Here is a 22,813-nt window from a genome sequence, read left to right as displayed (position 1 = left end):
TTCTCCATGTCTTCTCCGAACTTCTCCCACACCCGCTGCTTTGCCTCGGCCACGGATGAGGCTGCTGCCCTTCGGGCCTGTCGGTACCTTGCAACTGCCTCGGGAGTCCCCCGGGATAACAAATCCCTGAAGGCCTCCTTCTTCAGTCGGACGGCTTCCCTGACCACCGGTGTCCACCAGGAGGTTCGAGGGTTACCGCCCCTTGAGGCACCTAGGACCTTGAGACCACAGCTCCCCGCCGCGGCTTCGGCAATAGAGGCTTTGAACACCGACCACTCTGGTTCAATGTCCCCAACCTCCACAGGAATGCCCGAAAAGCTCCGCCGGAGGTGTGAGTTGAAGGCCTCCTGAACTTGGGCCTCCTCCAGACGTTCCCAGTTCACCCGAACTACACGTTTGGGCTTACCAGGTCTATCCAGAGGCTTCCCCCGCCACTCGACCCAACTCACCACCAGATGGTGATCAGTTGACAACTCCGCCCCTCTCTTTACCCGAGTGTCCAAAACATACGGCCTCAGGTCCGATGATACGATAACGAAATCGATCATGGACCTTCTGCCTAGGGTGCTCTGGTACCACGTACACTTATGAGCATCCTTATGTTCGAACATGGTGTTTGTTATGGCCAATCCATGACTAGCACAGAAGTCCAGTAACAAACCACCACTCCGGTTCAGATCAGGGGGGCCGTTCCTCCCAATCACGCCCCTCCAAGTGTCTCCATCATTGCCCACATGTGCGTTGAAGTCTCCCAGCAAGATTAAAGAGTCCCCTTCAGGAGCCCCATACAGGACTCTTTCCAGGGTCTCCAAGAAGGCCGTATACTCTGAACTGCTGTTGGGTGCATAAGCACACACAACAGTCAGAGTTTTCCCCCCCATAACCCGCAGGCGTAGGGAGGCGACCCTCTCGTCCACTGGGGTAAACTCCAACAACGAAGCACCTAACCGGGGACTTGTGAGTATCCCCACACCCGCCCGGCGCCTCACACCTTGAGCAACTCCGGAGAAGAATAGAGTCCAACCCCTATCCAGAAGTAAGGTTCCAGAGCCGACGCTGTGCGTAGAGGTGAGCCCAACCAGATCCAACTGGTAACGCTCCACCTCCCGCACAAGCTCCGGCTCCTTCCCCCCCAGAGAGGTGACGTTCCACGTCCCCAAAGCCAGCTTCTGTCGCCCGGGTCTGGTCCGTCGAGACCCTCCGCTTTCACTGCCACCCTTCTGGCAGCGCACCCGACCCCATCGATGTTTCCCGTAGGTGGTGGGCCCGCGGGACGGAGAAGCGGAGGTGTTGCCCACGTTGCCTTTTCGGGCTGGGCCCGGCCGGGCTCCGTGGCAAGCCCGGCCACCAGACGCTCGCCGACGAGTCTGGTCTATTATATAATATGACTTATAATTATATAATGTATTACAATAAATAAAAAAGGACAAATACACCCTCAGAAAAGTAGTGGTAGTGATATGCAAATAAAGAAAATCACAATTTACAGGAAAACATTCACCAAATTCTTTAATTGGACCCTAAAAACCTTGTATAAAACCCATAAATTTCAAATTTAAACCATTTACTCAACTTAAATCCAGAATGACATTTTGTAACAGAAAATAACAAACAAGTTGGTGACTTACAAATGTGACACTTTTAAAGTGCATATCATTTGGTCAACATTACAGAACGCAAGTTAATCCAGCACTCAGGCCCAACTGTCAAAATTAAATAGTTGTGCTCTCATCAGCCTGCGACGCTTCCCAGATAATTAGAATACTGGATATAATAGTATACGATTATAATTCCACTTTTCCTTATTAATAAGCATCAGATTGTAATTTGAAAAATATGCCTTGTGACTGGCTGAGTTTCAGTTACAGTGGAGGTAAATAATCACACTTTTGGTACTACTCGTCATAAGTATACTATGACTTGGCAAGCATAATATACTTCAAGTTAAATATCAGTGCTGCTATCGATTATTAACGGCACACGAGCAATGACTTTCCCCATTCTATGTTCAAGGTCATCTCAAAATCTGTAATGTATAATGGTACATTCATCAGCAGGACATACTACTACAGTACATAATATAGACAAAAACTTGCATTAAAAATACACACATCCTTCAGTAATTAAGCCATTCGCAAAGCACTGCTAAAATAAAACGGACACTTTGATAATGTATAGATAAATAGAAGACAGGATATGACATTCTCTGCAGCTGACATAAAGCTATATGCACACAGACACAGACTGTAGCATCTTTCATTTGCCTTAGTTGCCCAACACAAAAACACAGCTTTTGATGAGACACTAAAGACAATGCTGTCTTTACACAAACACACAACAAATGACTGAGACCAGTGTATTCACGCTACAGTCAACAAGCAGTCCAGAACGGACACTTTGGGGTCCCCTCATGCATGCATAGACGGGAAGAACGTGATAAAAGAGCAGTTTAGTTTGAAATATCTGCACTGTTGTTGCGGTTGTCATATTTATGGTGGATGATGAGCAGAACGACACCCAGGAAGAAGCAGATGGAGCCCACAGTGATATAGGCAATGCCAAGGAAGGGGTTCTTCCCTCCCATCCAGGAGATGGTGCTCAGGATCATCCGCTTGCGACCATCAAAGCTGAGCACGGGGTAATCTGATGATCAGTTGGTTAAAAGAAAAAATACTGGAGATTCTGGATGCAAATAATTTTTTTAAACAGAGCTAACACAGCATGATTAACTACGACAACATTTTGTAAAAAAAACGTATATAATAGTATCACCATATCAATTGATGCATATGATTTTAAATAATCTGAAATGTTGTTTTTATTAATAATTGTACCCGTGAAGTTTAACAAAAGGAAAGAAAAAGCATGCTAGTCAACCCTAGAGACTAGGGCTAGCTCTAATGTTGATGTGCAGTACAGTAATAATTCAAAGGATACTGTAAGTGACGTTCAAGACGTATTTGCCACTGGGTAGAGTGGGGGTTGTGCTCGGCTTCTTCTGGATGATGCGATAGAGCTTGCGAAAGGTGGGCAGCGCCGCTGTACGCATCCACACGATGAAGTCCTCGTTGATGAAGCCGTTGTTCTCAGGATCTTCGGGGTCCAACTCGAACACTGGCTTCTTCCAGTTCACCGGCTTAGATGTGCCTGAGAAACAACAACACAAAACAAAGGTGGTCAATGCACCCTAAGTGATTATGAGTGTGAAGAAATTATTGGCGCCAAGAACTGCAAACACAAGGACCAGTTTATGTCCCTGGCAGGGTCAAACTCTGAAGAAGTCAATTCTGGTTATATCTAAGACACAGCTCTGGTTGAAGTCCAAGCACAAGGAAGGGGCATGCCTTATCATACACTAAAATGATCAGAACATAATCTTAATGGGCCCTATGAATAATTCCCTATCAATGAGCCTAGAAGGTCATGTGCACTGTTTGCTGAAATCACCTTGAAAAGCTACAGTTAGGTTGTTGTTTCCACCAGGGTTCCTGAATTTCACATGTTTGTCCGTCCACCACGCAATTCCCTTCTTGACCAGAGGAATTTCATTCAAGGTGCCGTTGGAGTCGATGTGATACAGCTGCAGAGTGTCTGAAACAAACAAACATTACATCAATATTGTTCTATAATGAAGTGTAGCTGAAGAGATAAACGTATGCAACTGATTTGTCAAGTACTAAGCTTTTAGAAGAAGTTTAGACTTTAGTTGCACACATGAGTAGCAATAATCCTGTGAAGGTACTTACCATTGAAAAGGCTGTTAGCTATGGCCCCACATGGAGCAATGGGGGATCCCTCACTTCTACGGTAAGGTTCACATTCCTTGCTGGGGTTCTGTAAAAATAAAAATGGTTACTGATGCAAAAGGCATTTATTTTAATATTGGCATGTTCAAATCTTTCAACATTTACAAAGATTATACCGTTAAAGCAGACCGGTCACCATTCAGCTGGCTGTCATCTCGGGACTTAACATAACGTCGGTGGTTCTGATAGAAGTTGGATAAGCCGTAGTACATGAAGACATTGCTCTGCAGGAGAGGAGAGATTGTGTTATAGACATTTAGAGTGCATCAGTTAAGGCCTGTAGACGGTACCTTAGTCAGGTTGCACTAAAGTGCTTTTATGGATCTTTAGCTCTATCTCTACAGATCCATTCACCACACACAGAACTTAATTTGTTACCGAAAGATTTGTGTGTAACAAACATAGGTTGTGTTCTCAGATAACATAGATGTAATGTTTTCCTCAGTTTGATTTTAGTTTCACCCAAAAACAATAACTTTAATTTAAATAAACCTCATCAACACATTTAGATATAAAGGAAGCTGTTAAGATCACAGGCACACAAATAAACCTAAAGAAACACTTGAAATAAAATTGGATGAAACTGGTGAGAGCTTTTATTAAAAAAATCAATAGAAGCCTACAGGAAGTTACAGGACTGTATATTTTCAGACTATAATAATCAATGATAATAAAAGCTCCAAATAATCCTTGAGTCTGTCTTTCTTTGGACCTAAAATAGATCTTAATGGAGTTTTAATGTCATGAGTGCAGATTCTCTCTTCTACAGCACTTCAAGCAACATTATCAGTTTTGGAGCTGAAGGCATATATTATTCATTAGGGCTGCATACTGCAGGATGGTGCTCACCTCAAATGGCTGCTCCAATGTGAACGTCACGGCGCAGACACACTGTGCTGTGCTGTTCCAGCTGAAGTTCTTAGCACAGTTGTAGCATGGATTGTCAATGTTTGCACCAGTGTAGTCAATCTGAAAGGAGGAGCAGATAAGTTAATTGAGCAGGTTTGAATATAATAAGTTTACCTAGAAACTAGATAAGCATAATGATTTCATAGGATTCTATCCATATACTTAATAAAGAGTTGATTCAGTACAAGTAGATAAACTACTAAAGTAGATTTTGGTTGGCTTCAAAATGTTGCGTTATACTCAAGTTTCTAACATTTTGATATAAATATGCTGACAAAATATGAATTATTATCATAATGCAAAACTACTCCGCAGAAGCACTTAGAGCAGCCTGAGAATAACAATAATGTTAACATTACAAATGTTTTAAACAGTTTTCTGAAATATTACCTCCTTCCATTACAGTGTGTGTGTATTACACTGCAATCGTTTTAGCTAACTAGCAACTAAGTGTATAATACGCTAATGACAAGGGCTCAGTGTTTATACATGGTAATTTAAAGGTGTCGTTTGATATTTGTGTTCCTGTTCGTCGTTATACAACAGATAAATAGGATTAGCACTATATTTATCATATGGCCTGTTGTCGCCTCTTTTAGGGAATAGTGGGCTGGTTAAAATGGACTGTATAGAAAAACCTAGACGAAAGTCAGCGGTGGCTATAAAGTTAGCTGACAGGCAGACATGACCCTACCTCGAACTCTTTGATGTTGTTGGAAGTGACATACAGGCCGATGCCAATGGGGATGAAGATGAGTCCGATAACGAAGAAAGCGGGCAACACGGTGCCAGCTGTCAGGATGGGCTGCCATGCGGGTAGTCTCTGCTGTTTGAACGCTGTGTTGTCCGGCTTTTTACTTTTCACAACCCCTGCCCCTGCGTGATTCGCAGCACCGGGGTGGTTAGCGTCCTCTTCCTTAGCGTTGTAGCTTGACGCCATCATTGCTGCAATCCGCTTCGAGCTAAATACTCTACTGTAGTTGAGAGCCCCGGCAGCTCCTTATTAATCCTACACGGTGAACACTACACAACACGCTAAGGCAAAGGGTAAAACCGTCTACGGAGAGAAATGTACCCTCTATCTATTCCAAATGTCTACTCACTATAGTGTTGATTTTTCTGTTTTGTTAATCTCACCTAAGAGGAAGAAGCCGGAAGTTTCCGAGCCAATAGGATGATGAAGCGTAGCTGTTACATCACAGCGACGCCTCTTTCTGAGTGTCCATTCTGCAAAATCAGCTGATGATAACTGTCAAGATATATGAGATTCCTGGTAATAATTTGTATTTGTATTTATTTATTCATATTCGATAAAAAAACAACGTTTATGTTTAAGTATTCACGAAATACATTCGGAAAGGGTCCATTATGTCCCAAATAAATATTTTGTAACTTTAAAGAGGGCTATTTCAACAACCACGATCAACATTGTTATGGAAAGCACATTTTAAATGAATTATTAAATTGTTTTATTTGTATTATAATGATACAAATTGTTATGTTAATGTTTGTTACAGATACTATCTATGTGTTGTTGTTGTTGTTGTTGTTGTTGTTGTTGTTGTTGTTATTGTGACCTTTTAATTGCCCCTCATATACAAGTATAATAGATTAACTCCATCCATGAAAACAAAGTAAAAACAATGGGGCTCATTAAAAAATGACTTGCTGCATGACTACATTGTCCTGTGTGCACCTGGGTTAAGACCTTTTGAAAAGCACTGACTATATTGTGTAGTAATTGCGTGATTATAAGAATGCATATGAAACATTGCACATGTATCTGGCATGTTGAGCTAAGTTGAATACAATTAATTCTCCTTCTTTGCTGCATGTTTTTATTTGCCTACATTAATATGAATGCCACACTACACGTTTTAAAACAAATGTATTTAAAATAGTTTACAGTACAAATCCTTTACAGAAAAAAATGAAATAATTTACATGAAAACAAGTATATTGATTTAATGTGTGTCCTTATAAAACATTATCCACAAACTCCTTATACGTGAGACAACCACTCAAAGCAAGAAGCAGTTAGTAGCAGCACTGTCTGATATAGTATGTTACACACTGCAGAAACAGACAACATTTTTCAATTGCAGATATGGATATGAGATAGATAAGTACAAAACACTTTACAAAATATAGAAATGGCTTATTTAATTACCGAATAGCCTCTGTGCCCTGCAATGTCTAGTTGAGATTTATAGGGATATCAGAGCTTTATTTCAGTGGGTAATGTTTCAATCCCTCTAAAGCACCATACTGTAAGATATGTTTGGGTATGTTGGTGGTTAATCAGGCTTTTCCTCCATTTTGTAAAATATTGCTATTCACAGTGGACTTTTTTACTTCTATCCTCATAGACTGACTGTCAGCTCGAGACTCCATCTTCACTCCACCCGAGATCCCCAGGGATCCCAGCACAGCCTTCCCCGTCTTCAGGCTCTTGGACATTGGGATGCGGGTCAGCCCTGTGCGAGATGGCTGGGCATCATGCCCAGTCTGTTGACAAAAGAGAGAGAGTACAGTGTCTCAGGGAGGAGAATAAAGATAGGGGAGCACTTGAAGGGAACATTTGAGAACATTTGAAGTCAAAACCCATTATAGGAAAAATGAATTCTGAATAACTAAACAGTGTAACCGATCATATTGTATATGCTAAAGGAACTGTGTGAAACACAAATGTAAATATGTATTCATTCTTTTACTTCAATCCCAGTGGGGGAGCACTTGTCTATGCTAGGTTTCAGTGTGTTGGTACTGGTAAACGGCTGCTTTTTGTCAGCCAGAGGGCACTGAGCCCGGTTGTTTGTGAATGTAAACACTGTGTAACGACTATAAATTACACAATGACTGTAGCAGAGTGGCAAGATGCCACATCATTAGTTCTGCTTCTCTGAGGCCTGCCCATAGGGCCATTTTTGTCACGCCATCTGATCCACAAAGAGCATATTATAAGGTCCACTGAAACACCAACAGTGGGGTTTTTTTAACTCTTATTTAGGAAGCTGTTAGTAAACAGATGTACCTTGGGCAACATCACGTGTAATATAGATCATAAAACCAAGACCTAATGTCTGTGGCATTAAAGTTACATCGTTACCTCTCCTAAATACTTTTTTAAGTTGAATATAAATTTACAGCAAGCTGCCCGTTAGCTTGGATCAGCATGAAGACTTAACAGAGAGGAACAGCTCTGGCTCTGTCCAAAAGGTATCACAACCCTACCACAACCTCTTAAGCTAGATACACAATCACATATTTCTTTTAATTTGTACAAAAACAGGGGGATAAATGACAATTTGATATATTACAGGGGTTGTAGTCAAGGCAGCCCAGTACAGACCAGCCCATAAAACAGCTTTACACTTTCTTTGGGTAAGGATCCAAAAAAAGGCATATCAACATATTCAGATGTCACTTCAATTGAAGTAAACATATTTTTCAACTGTTCCACTTTTTACCAAACCTACTTTTTCAGACTTCTTTGTAACAGTACTTCCAATTAACTTTTAGTAGTCCAGAGTAAATTGCTGCTGAGCAGGTATCCAAACGTATTAAAACAATTGTTTAGGATAACATGTCAATCCATTATTTGGACGAAGGTAACCTCAAAGCAAAACGTACCGTGCTTTGTGTGGGTCTAGATGTGGTGGATGTGACAGGGGAAATTGTGATTGTGCTCGTCACTTTGCTCTGGGTAGTTCTTGTAGTGCTGGTGGTGATTTGGCGGGGGGAGCGCAAAACTGTCCCAGTTGATAGGGTAATTTCCTTGCTCTCCGGCCTGACTACCATCTTTGACGTCATGTTGTTTCCTAGATGAATGTGGATCTTGTTGTCTTCAGTAGTGGTTATGATGCTAGTATTGGTGGGGCCCTTCCTTATAGGCATTGGAACCATCTGTTTCTCGGGGGTAACCTTGAACACCGCTCGGCCCATTGTCATCTCCTGTGGTTCCGGGGAGGCAGACACTTCAGGCACGATGGCAGTGCTCACTGTCATAATAGAGACAGGGGACAAGGGCCTTCCTGAGGCCGATGGGACTCGGCTGCTTTCCGGAGACTTGGCTCTGGATATCGTTGTGATGCTGACTGGAGACTTGGCTCTTTCTGGGCCTGTTAAGGACTTTCTCTTGTTTGTTGGAGCAGAGTATGTTGGAATGATTGTAATTCTGGATTTAGGTTGAGATGGGTTGGGGCTGAGTGGAGCTGAGATAGAGAAAGCATCTTCAGTGGGGCTGCTGATCTCAAGAGTGGCCATGTTGTTTTGATGGTCTGGTGTTACGCGGATGTGTAAAGGCTGTCCTTGCTTCAATTCAGAAGTCAAATGTTCTCCGTTAATGTGAATATGCTTTCCCAAGTTGGTCTCCTGAGGAGTGTGGTCTTTTTTCCTCATCCAGGGAATCCAAGATTTCTTTACACTCATGTCATTGCCAGTTGAAGGGCTACGCTCAAGACCGCTCTTTTCTGTTGGCTTCTTAAGGCACTTCTGTCTAAAGTTGTTCATAATGTGATTCTCTTCTTGAACAGACTTTCTGATGAACACAGCTGGGGTATCCTCCTCTGTTGGTCCAGAAGACAAAGCCTCCGTCTGTACTCCAGTGGATGTCACAGCAACATCCACCATTCTCCTTCCATTTAAACTGGGCCTTAGTGCTCGACTATGGCGCTTTGCTATCTCCAATTCTTTGGTCAGATGGAAAACTTCGGTGCCCATGTTCTTGGCCCTCTCCTCCTCTTCTAAGAACCTTTGCTGCAGGACAGAGTAATCCACTTGGAGCTGAGAAAGTTGGTCTTCCTTGTTCATTAGTTCATGGATCTTTTCCTTGAGGGCTACAACGTCTGCCTGTAGTTCCCTGGTGTTTGCCTCCTCTCTCTTGCATCGTTGTCGGATGTCTACTTCTTGGCTTTCTCCTTTCTCGATTGCTTTGTTTTGTGCTATCTGACCCCTCATTTCCTCCACCTGTTGGGAAAGAATGTTGGCCTTGTCTTGTTCAGTCATGAATCTTTTTTCCAACATGTCGTACTGATCCTCTGTCTTGATCAGATCTCCCTCAACTACTTCTAGTTGTTTGAGACGATTTTTGAGGCGTTCAATTTCAAATATCAGCTCTTTAACTTTGTTGTCTTCCATTTTGACTGTGTCAAACATTCTTCCCAGTTCACATTTTACTGAGTTCTTCACAGATAGCTTTTCTGCTTGCTCGAAGCTATCCAACCTCTTTTTCATTTGACTGACTTTGGAACTGAGATCCTGAGTTACATCAATTTCATAGGCTAGTCTAGTGCTAACGTCTCCTTTTTCTTTAGTAAGAGTCTCTACTTTGGTTTCCATCTCTGTTTTCAATTTCAAGAGCTTTTTGCTTTCCTCTATCCATTTCTCAGTCACCTCCATTACCTTGCCCTGCTCAACTTTGACCATGTTACTCAGATCTTCCTTTTTCTTCTCATCTGACTTTGATCTTTCCATCAGATTTTTTTGTTTTTCCATCAAAGCAACAGTCAATGATTTCAGCTTACTCAAGTCATCCTTAAGGCTCAGCTCAGACTTTTCTAACTTCAGCTCAGAAGACTCTACCTCTTTCATGCGTATCCTGAGAGCTACAACTTCATCTGAGAGCTCTATGGCGAGTCCTTTCTCTGTCTCTAGAGCAGTGTGTAACTCTGAACATTCAGCCTTGCTTATGCTAAAGCCACCCTCAAGTTTCTCTAACTCCATCATCCTTTTCTGGAGCTTCTCTACTTCTAGCCTGAGGTCTTTGCTCTTACTATTTTCCTCTTGTAGCCTCTTTCCGAGCTCTTTACACTGATTTTCAGTCTTGGTAATCTCCTCATCTTTTCCTTCCATCTCCCGCACTCGTTTCCGCAAGTTCTCCAGCTCAGTAATCAAGTTAGAGTTGCCACACTCCCCTTTGCCAATCTTCTCCCTTAGCTCCTGCAGCTCCTCCTCAGATTTCTCCAAGACCTTGTTTCTCTCCTCTAGCTCCTCCACCTCATGGGTAAGCACTACAAGTTTGGCATTGAGTTGACGGTTGTGGATCTCCTGAGTGGCCAGCTTGGCACTTGTCTCCTCATGCTGTTGGGTGAGCTTGGCGGATTTCTCTTTAAGCTCAGCCTCCAGGCTTAGCACCCTGTGGCCATCTTCCTTAGCACGCTCCTTGGCTTCACTCAATTCCTGCTCCCACTGTTGGAGCTGCTGGCTGAGTTCCTGGGCTCGTTGGCTCTGTTGGTCCATTTGCTCCAGGTGCTGCTGGCGCTCATTGACCAACATCAGGGCAAAGGACTTGAGCTTGACTAGTTCCTCTCGCACCTTGGCCAGGCGTTTAGAGTGCTCCTTGTCCTTTCTTATATGGTAGGACTTCTCGGTCTCAAGCAACCTCTTTAGTCTAAATCGTGAAGGGAAAAACAAAGCAAGGCATTAGTGTGGGGTTTTTATTTTAAATCCAGTAACTAGATCTGTGTTTGTCATTGAGTAAGCAAAATAAGTTGCATTGCAGGACGCAATACTTTATCCCAGATAGAGTTTGAATGATGTGTGATAATTTCAATTATTTACAGACATTTCATTCATACTGGTTTGATTTTGAAAGTGCTAACATGCAGAAGATCACAGATGCACCATTTTACTAATATTATTTGCTGCTGACACTGAGTGCACTAACCAACTAACTAAACAGCATTTCAATTTATCTGAGAAAAAAACTAAGTTGATATACTGATCATTACACACATTGTATGGTGCAATTTAAAAAAAGATAATAAAATGCATTTTAACAAACAAGAAAAAAGATAAAAAGGGAAAACTGGCAAAGATTAACCTCACAACTCTGAAACACTCCTGCTATTCTCTGCTGTATGGATAAAACGCAAGCTGCTATGGAAATTTTAATATCCTCTCACCAAGTGGTCTTCTTTTCTCTCAGCTTCTTTCTATGCTGCTCATGCCTATTCTCGTTTCTGGCTCCAACCAAATGCATGCAAAACAGATCGAATGCAAAGCTGGCTCTTCTCCTTTTACACTGGGACATATACACGCTTCATCCTGAACAGTTTTGCATTGCAAAAGTAACCAAATTATTAAGGTGCCAGCACAAGTAAGAAGATTGTGCATCTACAACTTAAACAACCTACAAATGCTCAAAATACACTTTTTAGGTCAAGTCATAACATCTCAGAAATTTTACAACAAACTCCATTTAAAACTTACCCACTTTGGATGCTCTACAGTCAACACATTAACATGTCTGCCATTATACAAACTCCAATGAGAACACATAAGAAGTAGCAGGAGCTTCCTTTTTCACAGATCCTCCACCGTCACATTTCAGGCATGTTATGAAGACAAAAAAAGATGAATAGTGGAGCAGTGCAGACCTCTAGTGAGTGATGTCATCTCATGTGTGTGTGCTGCTCTGCTGCTGGACACTGTGAAGGGGGCAGGACCGTTGCCAAGGGGGTGTGTTTTGCAAACATGTCCCTAAATCTCAATGCATTTATTAAACATGGCATGTTCAAATCTAAAACAAATGTAGGCAGTTTTTTTTACAAATAATCAGAAAATATTACAACTTTTCTCAGAAAAAATTCAGTGCAAGTTTGTTGGAAATAAAATTATATTTTCCTTTTTCAAATGTGCAGAGGATATTACCTCTGCAGACCGGATGCTATAACCTTCCTGGTGCAGGAGACAGAAGAGAACGTCTGCTATAGTTTCACTCGAGGGGAAACTGGATTTGAACTTGGTTCCTTGTATAGTCTACATGTAATGAGAAAAGCAGATATGGCTGAGTTGGATGTCTCCCATGAGGGGAAGAAGATCTGGGAGGATACACAACTTTGCCAATTGTTTTATGAAGTGCTATGCCCTGACATGGAACTGTATAGATGAAGTTCATTTTAATTAATCTTATTTCCTAATTGCCAAGTCGGATTAGTTGTTCTGATTACTGTACAATTGAGACTTCCATATCTCAGAGTGTAGCTCTTAATATTCATGCTTAAAAAGTCAGATATCACTCTCACCTTGAGTGATATATGACTTTTGATGAATCGGCACTCTAAAATCACTTCCATATAAAGGTTAAAGTCATGATGTCTGTGGTATTTAGCTCAGTTGCTCTGTTTCCAAGGGAGAACGCACTATGGAAAATGTGGCCTGTATCTAAAGAAAATAGTGCATTGTGGGTAAAAGAAAGTTGTTTGAATGAGCGTTTTCAACTTCTTAATGTGCGTGCGAGATATAAAAACACATGTCTTGAACAAATACACAGGTGCAATGCATAAGCCAACGTCCATGAGAAACCTTTTTTTTAAACATGGAACAACATTTCATCCCATATTACCCGGGGAATTTGCTCAGAGGCACTGCAGCCCCTCTGTGTAAGGAGGCTAGGGACTGAACCAGATATGAACTGCCAAAAATAAAAATAAAGTACTGTTGTACACTAATGACCTCTGATGACAGAGAGAACGCAGCATTAAGCAAGAGCACCTGTGGTAGTGTATAGTACATAAGACTGATGTGCTGTTAAAAGAGCGAAATCAGAAACAAAGTGGCCATCGACTATTTAAAGACAACCATAGGTCTACAAATGTGTGTACACGATCTTCTGACAAATGGTGGAATAATGCAACGTTTTTTCTCTGAAGGCTAAAGACCTAAAAGTAACACGAAGACCATCATTTCAGCTTTCAATTGCAGGTCTACATTAACATTTTGTCTGTGTGACTTAACATGGGAGTTGTTCCTTTCGTTAATAATTGCACATAACACCATGCCACTTACATATTTGTTGTTCTTGACATGTAAATAGCTGTGTTGTCTGAGAGGGTGTTAATGGTTGATTGCTACCAGTAAGAAACTGCTCTTCCTGCCCCATCCTCTGCATTCCTGCAGGTGTTTGGCACAAGACCTTTGACTTTTCTCTCTTCACTCTCACCCAGACGTTGGGAGTAGATCCAGTGGCGTAACTATCGACGGTGCAGCCGGTGCAACGCACCGGGGCCCATAGCCGGCCAGGGGCCCATGCAAAAAAAAAAAAAAAGTTGTATTTTTTTTTTTTTAATCCTTTTTTCTTTTTCTTTTTTTTGAGGCCCCAATGGCATTAACCGGTTCACACAGTCTTCAAAGTAACCAAGCAACCTACATTAATTTGTCATTTGTCTGTCCAATAACCTTGCTCCCTTTCATGACATGTGATACCTTGCGTGACGAGCGAACCGTTTAATCAACCTGTACTATTTACACACGGCATCTATTGCACGTCTGTCCGTCCTGGGAGAGGGATCCCTCCTCTGTTGCTCTCCCTGAGGTTTCTCCCATTTTTCCCCTTTAAACTGTAGGTTTTCTCTGGAAGGTTTTCCTTGTACAATGTGAGGGTCTAAGGACAGAGGGTGTCATATTGTCATACTGATATTCTGTACGAACTGTGAAGTCCACTGAGACAAATGTAACCTTTGTGATATTGGGCTATATAAATAAACATTGATTGATTGATACTGTACTGTAGCTAGCAGCAGCAAGTTCGGCAGCATTATAAAAAATTTAATAGCTTGCATTTATAATGTACAGCAAACCAAAGCACAAGAGCAGCGCTCAAAAGAGAAAGGACAAGAACAAGGAGATGTAACAGCTAAACTGACAAAATTAGACCCTTTTTTTTGTCCTACATCGTCCTCGAAATCGAGCGCTAACGTTAGCAATGTTGACGTGCAGAGGCAGCCGGAGCCGGAGGCTAACGATAGCTCACCTGCCTCACCACCATCATTGCCATCTAGCTCCACAAGTGAAGCTGTATCCGTGGCTGTGCAACCTTCTTCTCCAGCCTGCCAGGAGGAGAGGCTGGATTTGGCTGTGGTCCAACAGTTCCCCCAAGGGCCCCCAACCGATAGGGGGCTCTATGGGGCTACTGAGACCCCCAACACCAAGATCAAAACCTATATTATAGCAACCGGTCTATGTATGTCTCCAGAGACAAACATCAAGGAAACAGGTATAATCCTCTTCTTAGTTCGCTGTGCCGTTGTCAGGCTGTGGTGGTCTGAGGCCAGGGCAGGCTGTTGTTGATAGCCTATACATGTGGCGTTTCTGAGTGGTTGTGTATGTCCGTGCGTGTGTGAGCGCATCAGTGTGCGCTTATGTATGGGGGGGGGGGGCCCAAAACAATATTTGCACCGGGGCCAATCACAACCTTGTTACGCCACTGAGTAGATCCCATTAATAAAGACAAGATGCTTACACGCTTCTATCCCACCTGACAGAGTGAATGTCAAAACAGATATCTGACATGGCGGATATGCACATGTTACTGTTGGCACTAATATGTTCGTGCAAAGGAAGTAATGTTTTTGAACGTCTTTGATTCTGTTTTTTCACAGTGGCTTGTCTGTGTTTTGTGTATTGCCGTCAGCTATATAAATACTAAATCAGTTTTGTGTCCTTCTACGGCAACAGATAGGAGAATCTGAGCTCTGCAGGATCTGTCAGATCAAGACCATAGAAAAGCAGAGCTCATCCCCTTTGAGGTGACAGAGGCCAATTTGTGCACGAGCCAAGGAACCTGGTGGAAACTCCCTGGCACAAGGAGGAGGTTGTTGCATGCAAACTAAGGATCAAATGAAAGTTAAGTGGAAGTTCACTTCTGATTTGTACCATGTGCTGCACCTGTGCTGTGCTGCTTTCTATCAGCTAGGCCAGCAGCTTCGCTCTATATGGTAATGTCTGTCAGTTGATACGTCCATCACAATCCACACTGAAGGCAGAGGGATTGCAGATTTTCTTTGTAAGACATACCTGCTAAGCATCACATTAGCATTGCCATTGGGATGTTAGTAGAGCTTATAGTATGGCTGTTGACTACTCTTCTTTGTAAGTTGCACACATGATATAAACTCCTTTAGCAATTTGGTTGAAATACATAGGCTCTTGATGACCTATTTTCAGCAGGTTTGCACATTGATTTCACAACCAAAAACTTGAAAACTCTTCATATATGTTTTGAATCATGACTTCACCTCTTCCCCAGCCTTTTAAAAACCATCCAAAGGAGTATAATAGCTATACGCTATGTCTGCTGCTCATAGCCATCTCTTCAGTGTGATAGCAGCTCAGCTGTCAGGACTGTGATTTAGACTCCATGGTCTGTTTCCTGTGTCCTGCAGTAAAAGCTCAAGAAAAAAAGGTAGTAAGTACCTCCGACGTTTGAAGTTTTGACAGTTTAAGAAATACAGCACTGTCTCTGCTCTACAGATGACTGACTATAGATATACATTATACCACAGATGCTATCTTTTGTGCTGTCCTTTGCACATGATATCAGTCCTGTTGGCAAACTAAACTAATGCTATATGCACAGAAAACAAATAACTTACATATGTACCATTTACAATTAAAGCAACCTATGTAACAATTTTGCTTTACAAAAACGTTTAAAATAATTTTGATGCCACTGACTTGCAAAAGGGAATAGCCTATATTAAGTTTCGGTTCAGACCCACTCATCGCCCTGAACAACACTGAGGTGATTTTGGTGAAACTGGATCATATTTTACGAGGTAAGCGTCTTCTGATGTCCTTCAACTGCTCTACATTGACTCTTTTTGGTGATTTAAAGAGTTTCCTGAAGGACCAAAAGCTTTAGTCTACACATGCTAAATTAAGGCTAACTGCTGCTAATGACAGTTGCTGTCACTTAGCTGGAATCTTAGTTAGATATGCTGCTCGGACTGCAGCACGTCTTTTCACTAGCAAAAGCGCTATGAACAACTAGGAGAAGGACGTTTTTCAAGCCTCTTAGGGGTCATGCCAGAACTGGTGCAGGGCTAGTAAGCTAATATGATATATCTTGCTATGTTGTGTGTTTTTGCATTAGCCTTTTTGGCTTTGTTATCAAATCTTCCAACCAGTTCGCTGTTAACGCTAGCTAGATTTAGTACAGGGGTGTATTTATAGGTCTCCTATGCTAAATCTTTAAAATACTGAATCCAACATTCAGTTGCTCCTCCAATGCATCCCCATCTCTCAAAGTAATTGTGTGAGAATGGACAGAGATGTGTTATCGGAATTAGAAAAGAAAAAACGACAAAACAAATCCTTTCATCTGTAACTATTTTAATTACTAGGGCCTCCTCTCTCATACACATTCATTGCACATCTATACACAACCACTCTTGTTTGATCTATGTGGGGCCCCCCCACACACGTGATTTAACCATCCCCTCTCAGATGTTGAAGTGTGTGTACGTCCCTCTTTCTCTCTCCCCCCAAACTTCTCAATTGTCTCCTCTTGACCAATGAGCCAGATCGTAACCTCGACAATGACTTCATTTCACAGATGATGTCATGGGAGATTCGCCCCTGTCAAAGCCCTTTATTCCTTCACTTGTTTTTTCCTCCTGTTCCTCCACCCAGAGGCCTGTCTCCTCCACTCTCTACCCATGACCTCCCTCTTTCCCACAGCAAAGAGCCTGACCTCTTCCCCTCCTCCCCTTCTCTTCCACACACTCCGTACCTCCTCCCTGTCAGACAAAGGTATGCAAGGTTATCGCTTTAGTAAACCATCTACCCCCCTCTTCCCTCTCTGGTTATTCACTTGGCAGATGAGGCGATCTTTCACAATTCTCCCGATCTCAATGTATTCCCTTGCTGCTCTTCCTTTATGCACTTTATATGTTCCACACTGGTTTTATAAGCCAGTCGGCTTTATAACTCATGTTCTCTCCGTCTCTCTCTCTCTCTCTCTCTCTCTCTCTCTCTCGTCTCTCTCTCGCTCTCTCTCTCTCTCTCTCTATTCTCTCTCTCTCTCTCTTGTCTCTCTCTCTCTCTCTCTCTCTCTCTCTCTCTCTCTCTCTCTCTCTCTCTCTTCCTCTCTCTCTCTCACCACTCTTTCCACCTGCAATGGATTCCTTTCACCAATAATTTATTTCTTCTTATTTTGCCATTAGAAATCTCCATACACAATTAATTGATATAGTATAACAATAGTAATATGACATCTTTGTTATTTATGAGTATGTTTGGTTTAATTTGGAGATGCAATTTCATGCCCCTAGCTCCGTCATTACTCTCCACCTCCTCACCTTTCTCTTTCCTGCTCCAGAAGATTTGTGAAGTCGTCGCTCTTGTCCATGTAGTCTACATGTTTGCGTTTCTCTGTGTCCAGCTCATGGACAGTGCGACGGTGGGACTTCTCAGCTAGAAGCAACTGACCCAGCATCCTCCGGTACGTCTCTTTGTGCTTCTCCTGCAGACGGTCCAGCTGAGGAGGAGCAAATAAACACAATTACACACACAGGGCAAGGACCAACCATGCATAAAAAGAGAATTTTATTTTGTGTTGCAACATCACAATAACCTCCTGCAAGGTGTTCAGGAATGTCAAACTGAAATGATTTTCAACATAAAACCACTATAACTGGCAGTAGCTAAACCTACCTCAACCCATAGGCTTTTGGTAGACGCTGTCATCTATGCGGCTCAGTGCCAGTGATGGAGCTGTCCCTCTGCAGGGCATGGAGGGCCGAACCAGGGGCCGCAGATCCATAACGTGATGCAAGGTCCTCTGGGACAGTCCTGTTTGGAACTTTAGCATGCTGGATAACATTCTTCTCTCGCCTGAAATTACAAAGCAGTAAACAAAGATTCAACAAGTTTGAGTGTAATTTAATTAAATGTTAAAATGGTTTGCCAATTCCATCATTTGTTTAATGGATCCAGATTTCCCCCAAAAGGTCTCATGGTAAACTCATGGCACATTCCTCAATTTTCTCTGGCATGTTACACTGCCATTTTTCTACCACAAGATAGAGCTATTGTTCATAAAATGTCAGTCAAACTCATTCCAATAAAGCTTGTTTTCATCCACAGTGCCTCTCATAGACATGTTTTTCTATCTCACAAAGAAAGCCGACCCACCTGAACCTCTCCTTCCATGATCCCCATCAGTTTGATCAGACCCTCTTTGGACAGGTCCATGATGTTTTTTTTCTTTTCTCCCGCTTCAGGGGAATCAAACAGTAGCTTGTCTTTGTCAGAGATCATCTCAACCTCTAATGATCATCACTGTCATTCTGCTGAACTTTGGCCTTCAGGCTCTTCACAGGCAGACCCACTTCCTGTTCTTGACTGAAGTCATGGGGGTCCCTGTGAACCCCAAGCACCCCATTGGCTGGGCTTTCCACACCGCTGCTTTTGGACCTCATTTTCTACCCTGTACCCAAGAGAAAAATACATGTTGTGTTTAGAACAAATAGTGCCATTCTTTGTTTGGGTGTTTTTGTGACACTATTTTATGGTGGTAGTTTCTTTGAATTATGTACTTTTAATGTTTTGTTATCCAACCATATCAAACACAAATCAATGTAACACATATACTGTACTATCGATAACAAATGGAGGAAAATAATAATAATAAATAAATAAAAAAAAATTAAAATGCTGTGTGGTGTGGTGTAGTGTGTGTGTTGTGTGTGGTGTGTGTGTGTGTTGATGTGTGTGTTGTGTGTGTTGTATGTGGTGTGTGTGTGTGTGATGTGTGTGGTGTTGTGTGTGTATGTGTGTGTGTGTGTGTGTGTGTCGTGTGTGTGTGTGTGTGTGCATGTGTGTGTGTGTGTGTGTGTGTGTGTGTGTGTGATTGTGTGTGTGTGTTGTGTGTGTCTGTGTTGTTGTGTGTGTGTGTTGGTGTGTGTGTGTGGTGTGTGTGTGTGTGTGTGTGTGTGTGTGTGTGATGTGTGGTGTGTGTGTGTTGTGTGTGTGTGTGTGGTGTGTGGTTTGGGGTTTGCGTTGGCATTCCTGACACGTCCTGTCCTCTTACAAGGGCTTGTGGATGAGTGTTGATGTTTTGGGGACTCCTGGGTGCCTTTTTCTGCTGACATAGCAGTCTGTAGTTGAACATTTTATCCAGACCCCTGATAGTAAATCCTTTGATGACAGGCAACATTTTATTTTACCGCATTAATCATTTTATAACGACACAAGCCATGTTGAGGGTGGCCTACAGCCTGCTTGATTGCTTAAACATACAGTGAGCTCGGAAAATAACATTGAGAAGTTAGTATATGTTTTTGTGGCTCCTACATTGCGCCCTCAGTGTTTATCCAACATTTTTTGTATGATGTATCTCACAGCTTTGTCAAGTATTTTTACTTTCATAGTAGGTTTTGGTTTGGTTTTGTTGTTGGTGGTCTATTTGTTATCAGGATTACGGAACACTTCAAACTAAACGTGAGTATTGGAAGTTGTTGGAGGTCTGAGGTGTTACAAATGTTTTCATTTTGAATGTGTTTATAAGTGGATATTACTTTAAAAGCACTACATATACTGTAAAAAACGATTTTTTTTTAAATACAATTGATAGGTGGCTTTGGTCTATGCTTGCATTCGTACTACAATCACTTGCTGTGTTTAAAGCTTATCTATTACAGCCTTTTCTATCTGTTGCACTAATTTGAGCCAGCAATTTAAACTATGTATTACTTTTGGCTAGCTATTTTAACCATTTATGTAGGACTAAAAGCTAAAGGGATTATAAACCTGTCTTAGTTTTAGGTAACTATTTCAACCATTTATTTTATGCGTTTTTAGCTTTTCATCTTTGGCTTCAAGCTTACCATTTCTAAACTGTCTAAAAAATATTTGTAACTTACTAGTTACATTTTGTTTTTTATTACCTTTAGGGAAATAATTGTAATCTGTTTAGCTACCTTATTTGAACAGTCTGGTCCAGTAGGGCTTCCTTTAGCAAACTGTTTTAGCAGTTTGTTCAGTATACTTTTAACTAAATATTTTAAGGTTTGTCAAGCACTTTTAGCTAAAATGGATTAACAAATGTATGGATACATGTTATAAAAATGTTTTCAAAGATGCTCTGTAGGTCATCTGGATATAAAGTCTATAATGTAAGCCTTAACGGCCCCGGTCTACACTACAGGCGTCAAAAATGCTTTCAACGCTTCGCCCATTCATTTGAATGGGGTGACCGTTAGGATATTTTCAAACTTCGCCGACACTGCATTGTGGGTAGCATGGCAATGGCGTTGCAAGCATCGCGAGCGTCTATCGGCGTCAAAAGTTGAACAATGTTCAACTTTTGAGGCTCGATGCTTGCTCGAAGCTGGCGTCAGCCAAACAAATCCCGTTTTTGCAATTCCTGCCAGTACAAGCGCTAGCCAATCAAACGCGTGCAAGCTGGGAGAGCCAGACCGCAGTTCATTTCCTCATATTCCAAACGAGAAATTACGGTAGCAAATCACCCGGTTCTTTCCGACCAGAACTATTTACCGGGATACAAACCGGAGGAACCAGGCATGGAGGGAAGGTGGCAGAGACAGTGGGGTGAAAACTGGTAGGTTTTCGCCCTGTTTGGGGATTTATATCCAGTTTACTTCGTTTTTTAACATTGCTATTGCTTTGTATGTCGGGGGCGGGAGATTCATGGTGATTGGTTGTTGGTCGCGTTGCTCGCAAAAATCGCTAAGCTTCAGACACGCCCAGCTTCAAGCTTTTTCGATGCCTGTAGTGTAGACGGGCCGTTACGCCCCGTCTACAATACAGGCATCGAAAAATGCTTTCACCGCTTCGCCCATTCACTTGAATGGGGTGACGTAGTTGATTTTGAATCTTCGCCGAACTGCATTGTGGGGAGCGGAGCGTGGCTTTGCAAGCATCGTGAGCATCAAAAGTTGAGCAATGTTCAACTTTTGAGGCTCGATGCTTGGCATCAGCCAATCAAATCCCGTTTATGCAAATCCCGCCTGTACAAGCGCTAGCCAATCAAACCGCGTGCAAGCTGGGAGAGCCAGACCGCAGTTCATTTCCTCATATTCCAAACGAGAAATTACGTTAGCAAATCACCCGGTTCTTTACGACCAGAACTATTTATCGGGATACAAACCGGAGGGAACCAGGCATGGAGGGATGGTGGCAGAGACAGTGGGTGAAAACTGGTAGGTTTTCGCCTGTTTGGGGATTTATATTCCAGTTTACTTCATTTGAACATGCTATGCTTTGTATGTCGGGGGCGGGAGATTCATGTGATTGGTTGTTGGTCGCCTTGGGCGCGCGAGAAATCGTCAAGCCTCAGACAAGCCCTGCTTCAAGATTGTTTGATGCCTGTAGTGTAGACGGCCCGTTATACATTTGTTAGGGTAATTTGGTGTGTGCGTGCATGGGTGTGTTTTTCAGCTCTTTAAAAACAGCCTTTGGTGCATTTTGATTTCAAATGCACAAGCAAATTTTACATCAACAGCTTTTTTAATACTACCAGATTACCACCCCCGGCCCCAAAATCCCCACCATACAACCCTGGTGATGTCATAGCACCCTGACTTCTGAATCATGCATTGAGAAATCTGAGCAAGTTTGCAGCAATCAACATGAATTCGATCTTGATCAACAGATGGATACATGGTTTAGAATAGACAGTGAATGCACAGCTTAGTACAACACATGTACGCACAATAACTGCACAGGATATAAACACTGATGAGCATTTAATATAGTCTAGCTTGGATAATACAAGATGACAAAATTGAATGTGGTACTTTTAGAAGAGGAATATTAGACTTATATATGCATATCAATAGATGGTCTGAAAGTGATTCTATCAAAGGTTTCGTTTCACATCAAGTAAAACATTTAACATTTGTTGGAGACGTTAAGCCTTGCTTCTAATGATGCTTGAAACCAATCTCTTCTGTTTCCTGGAAAAGAGACCCAAGCACATAAAAAGTAAGAGTGCATCTCAGTTCACACCACCACGTGAGATCTCTCCTTATCTCAGTTCACTAGATAAAAATGGACTTTTTATAATCCCTCGTGGGGAAGGAAATTGTTTCTCTGCATTTGACCCATCCTAGTGTTAGGAGCAGTGTGCTGCCATTTTGAATGGCCACCCGGGGAGCAGTGTAGGGGAACGGTGCCTTGCAGGACACCTCGGTGGCACTTGGTCTTGCCGGGTCTTGAACTGGTGACCTTCCAGTTGCCAAGCCAAGTCCCCTATCTACTTCACCACCACCGCAATAAGTTCACATTGGCTCCAATGGAGAGCTGGTTCTTAACCGGAGATTATATTTTCAGTGCCTTTCTTTCCTGTCCAT

General features: G+C 42.2%; 2 protein-coding genes across 2 annotated transcripts; both read right to left on the bottom strand.

Moving 5' to 3' along the window:
• Positions 1 to 1,492: 1,492 nt before the first annotated feature.
• On the bottom strand, positions 1,493 to 5,888 carry LOC117550214 (cell cycle control protein 50A-like). The gene is made up of 7 exons (XM_034222590.1): positions 5,410 to 5,888; positions 4,656 to 4,775; positions 3,923 to 4,030; positions 3,747 to 3,834; positions 3,448 to 3,591; positions 2,938 to 3,147; positions 1,493 to 2,643 (listed from the first exon to the last, which is right to left on the bottom strand). Exons 1-7 carry the CDS (start codon positions 5,656 to 5,658, stop codon positions 2,450 to 2,452), a joined length of 1,113 nt encoding a protein of 370 aa, XP_034078481.1. The 5' UTR covers positions 5,659 to 5,888; the 3' UTR covers positions 1,493 to 2,449.
• Positions 5,889 to 6,567: 679 nt separating this feature from the next.
• Positions 6,568 to 18,921, bottom strand: LOC117550210 (filamin-A-interacting protein 1-like). The gene is given in 7 exon segments (XM_034222585.1): positions 6,568 to 7,223; positions 8,349 to 11,106; positions 17,798 to 17,981; positions 18,159 to 18,186; positions 18,188 to 18,327; positions 18,629 to 18,772; positions 18,775 to 18,921. Coding segments are annotated over 7 exon segments (3,606 nt in total). The 5' UTR covers positions 18,920 to 18,921; the 3' UTR covers positions 6,568 to 7,016.
• Between the last annotated feature and the right edge of the window lie 3,892 nt (positions 18,922 to 22,813).

The sequence above is a fragment of the Gymnodraco acuticeps genome, unplaced genomic scaffold (assembly GCF_902827175.1).
Source record: "Gymnodraco acuticeps unplaced genomic scaffold, fGymAcu1.1, whole genome shotgun sequence".
Lineage (NCBI taxonomy): Eukaryota > Metazoa > Chordata > Actinopteri > Perciformes > Bathydraconidae > Gymnodraco > Gymnodraco acuticeps.
The sequence above is the reverse complement of the archived record's forward strand: the minus strand, read 5'-3'. Positions and strand labels throughout refer to the sequence as shown.

What these genes read in the sequence shown, in the direction of transcription:
- LOC117550214 (XM_034222590.1), bottom strand. Translation starts at nt 5,658, where the DNA reads ATGATGGCGTCAAGCTACAACGCTAAGGAAGAGGACGCTAACCACCCC. An exon ending in CATTGGAGCAGCCATTTGAG is followed by an intron (nt 4,031 to 4,655) that starts GTGAGCACCATC and finishes CCTCTCCTGCAG; the next exon opens with AGCAATGTCTTCATGTACTA. An exon ending in AGCTAACAGCCTTTTCAATG is followed by an intron (nt 3,592 to 3,746) that starts GTAAGTACCTTC and finishes TGTTTGTTTCAG; the next exon opens with ACACTCTGCAGCTGTATCAC.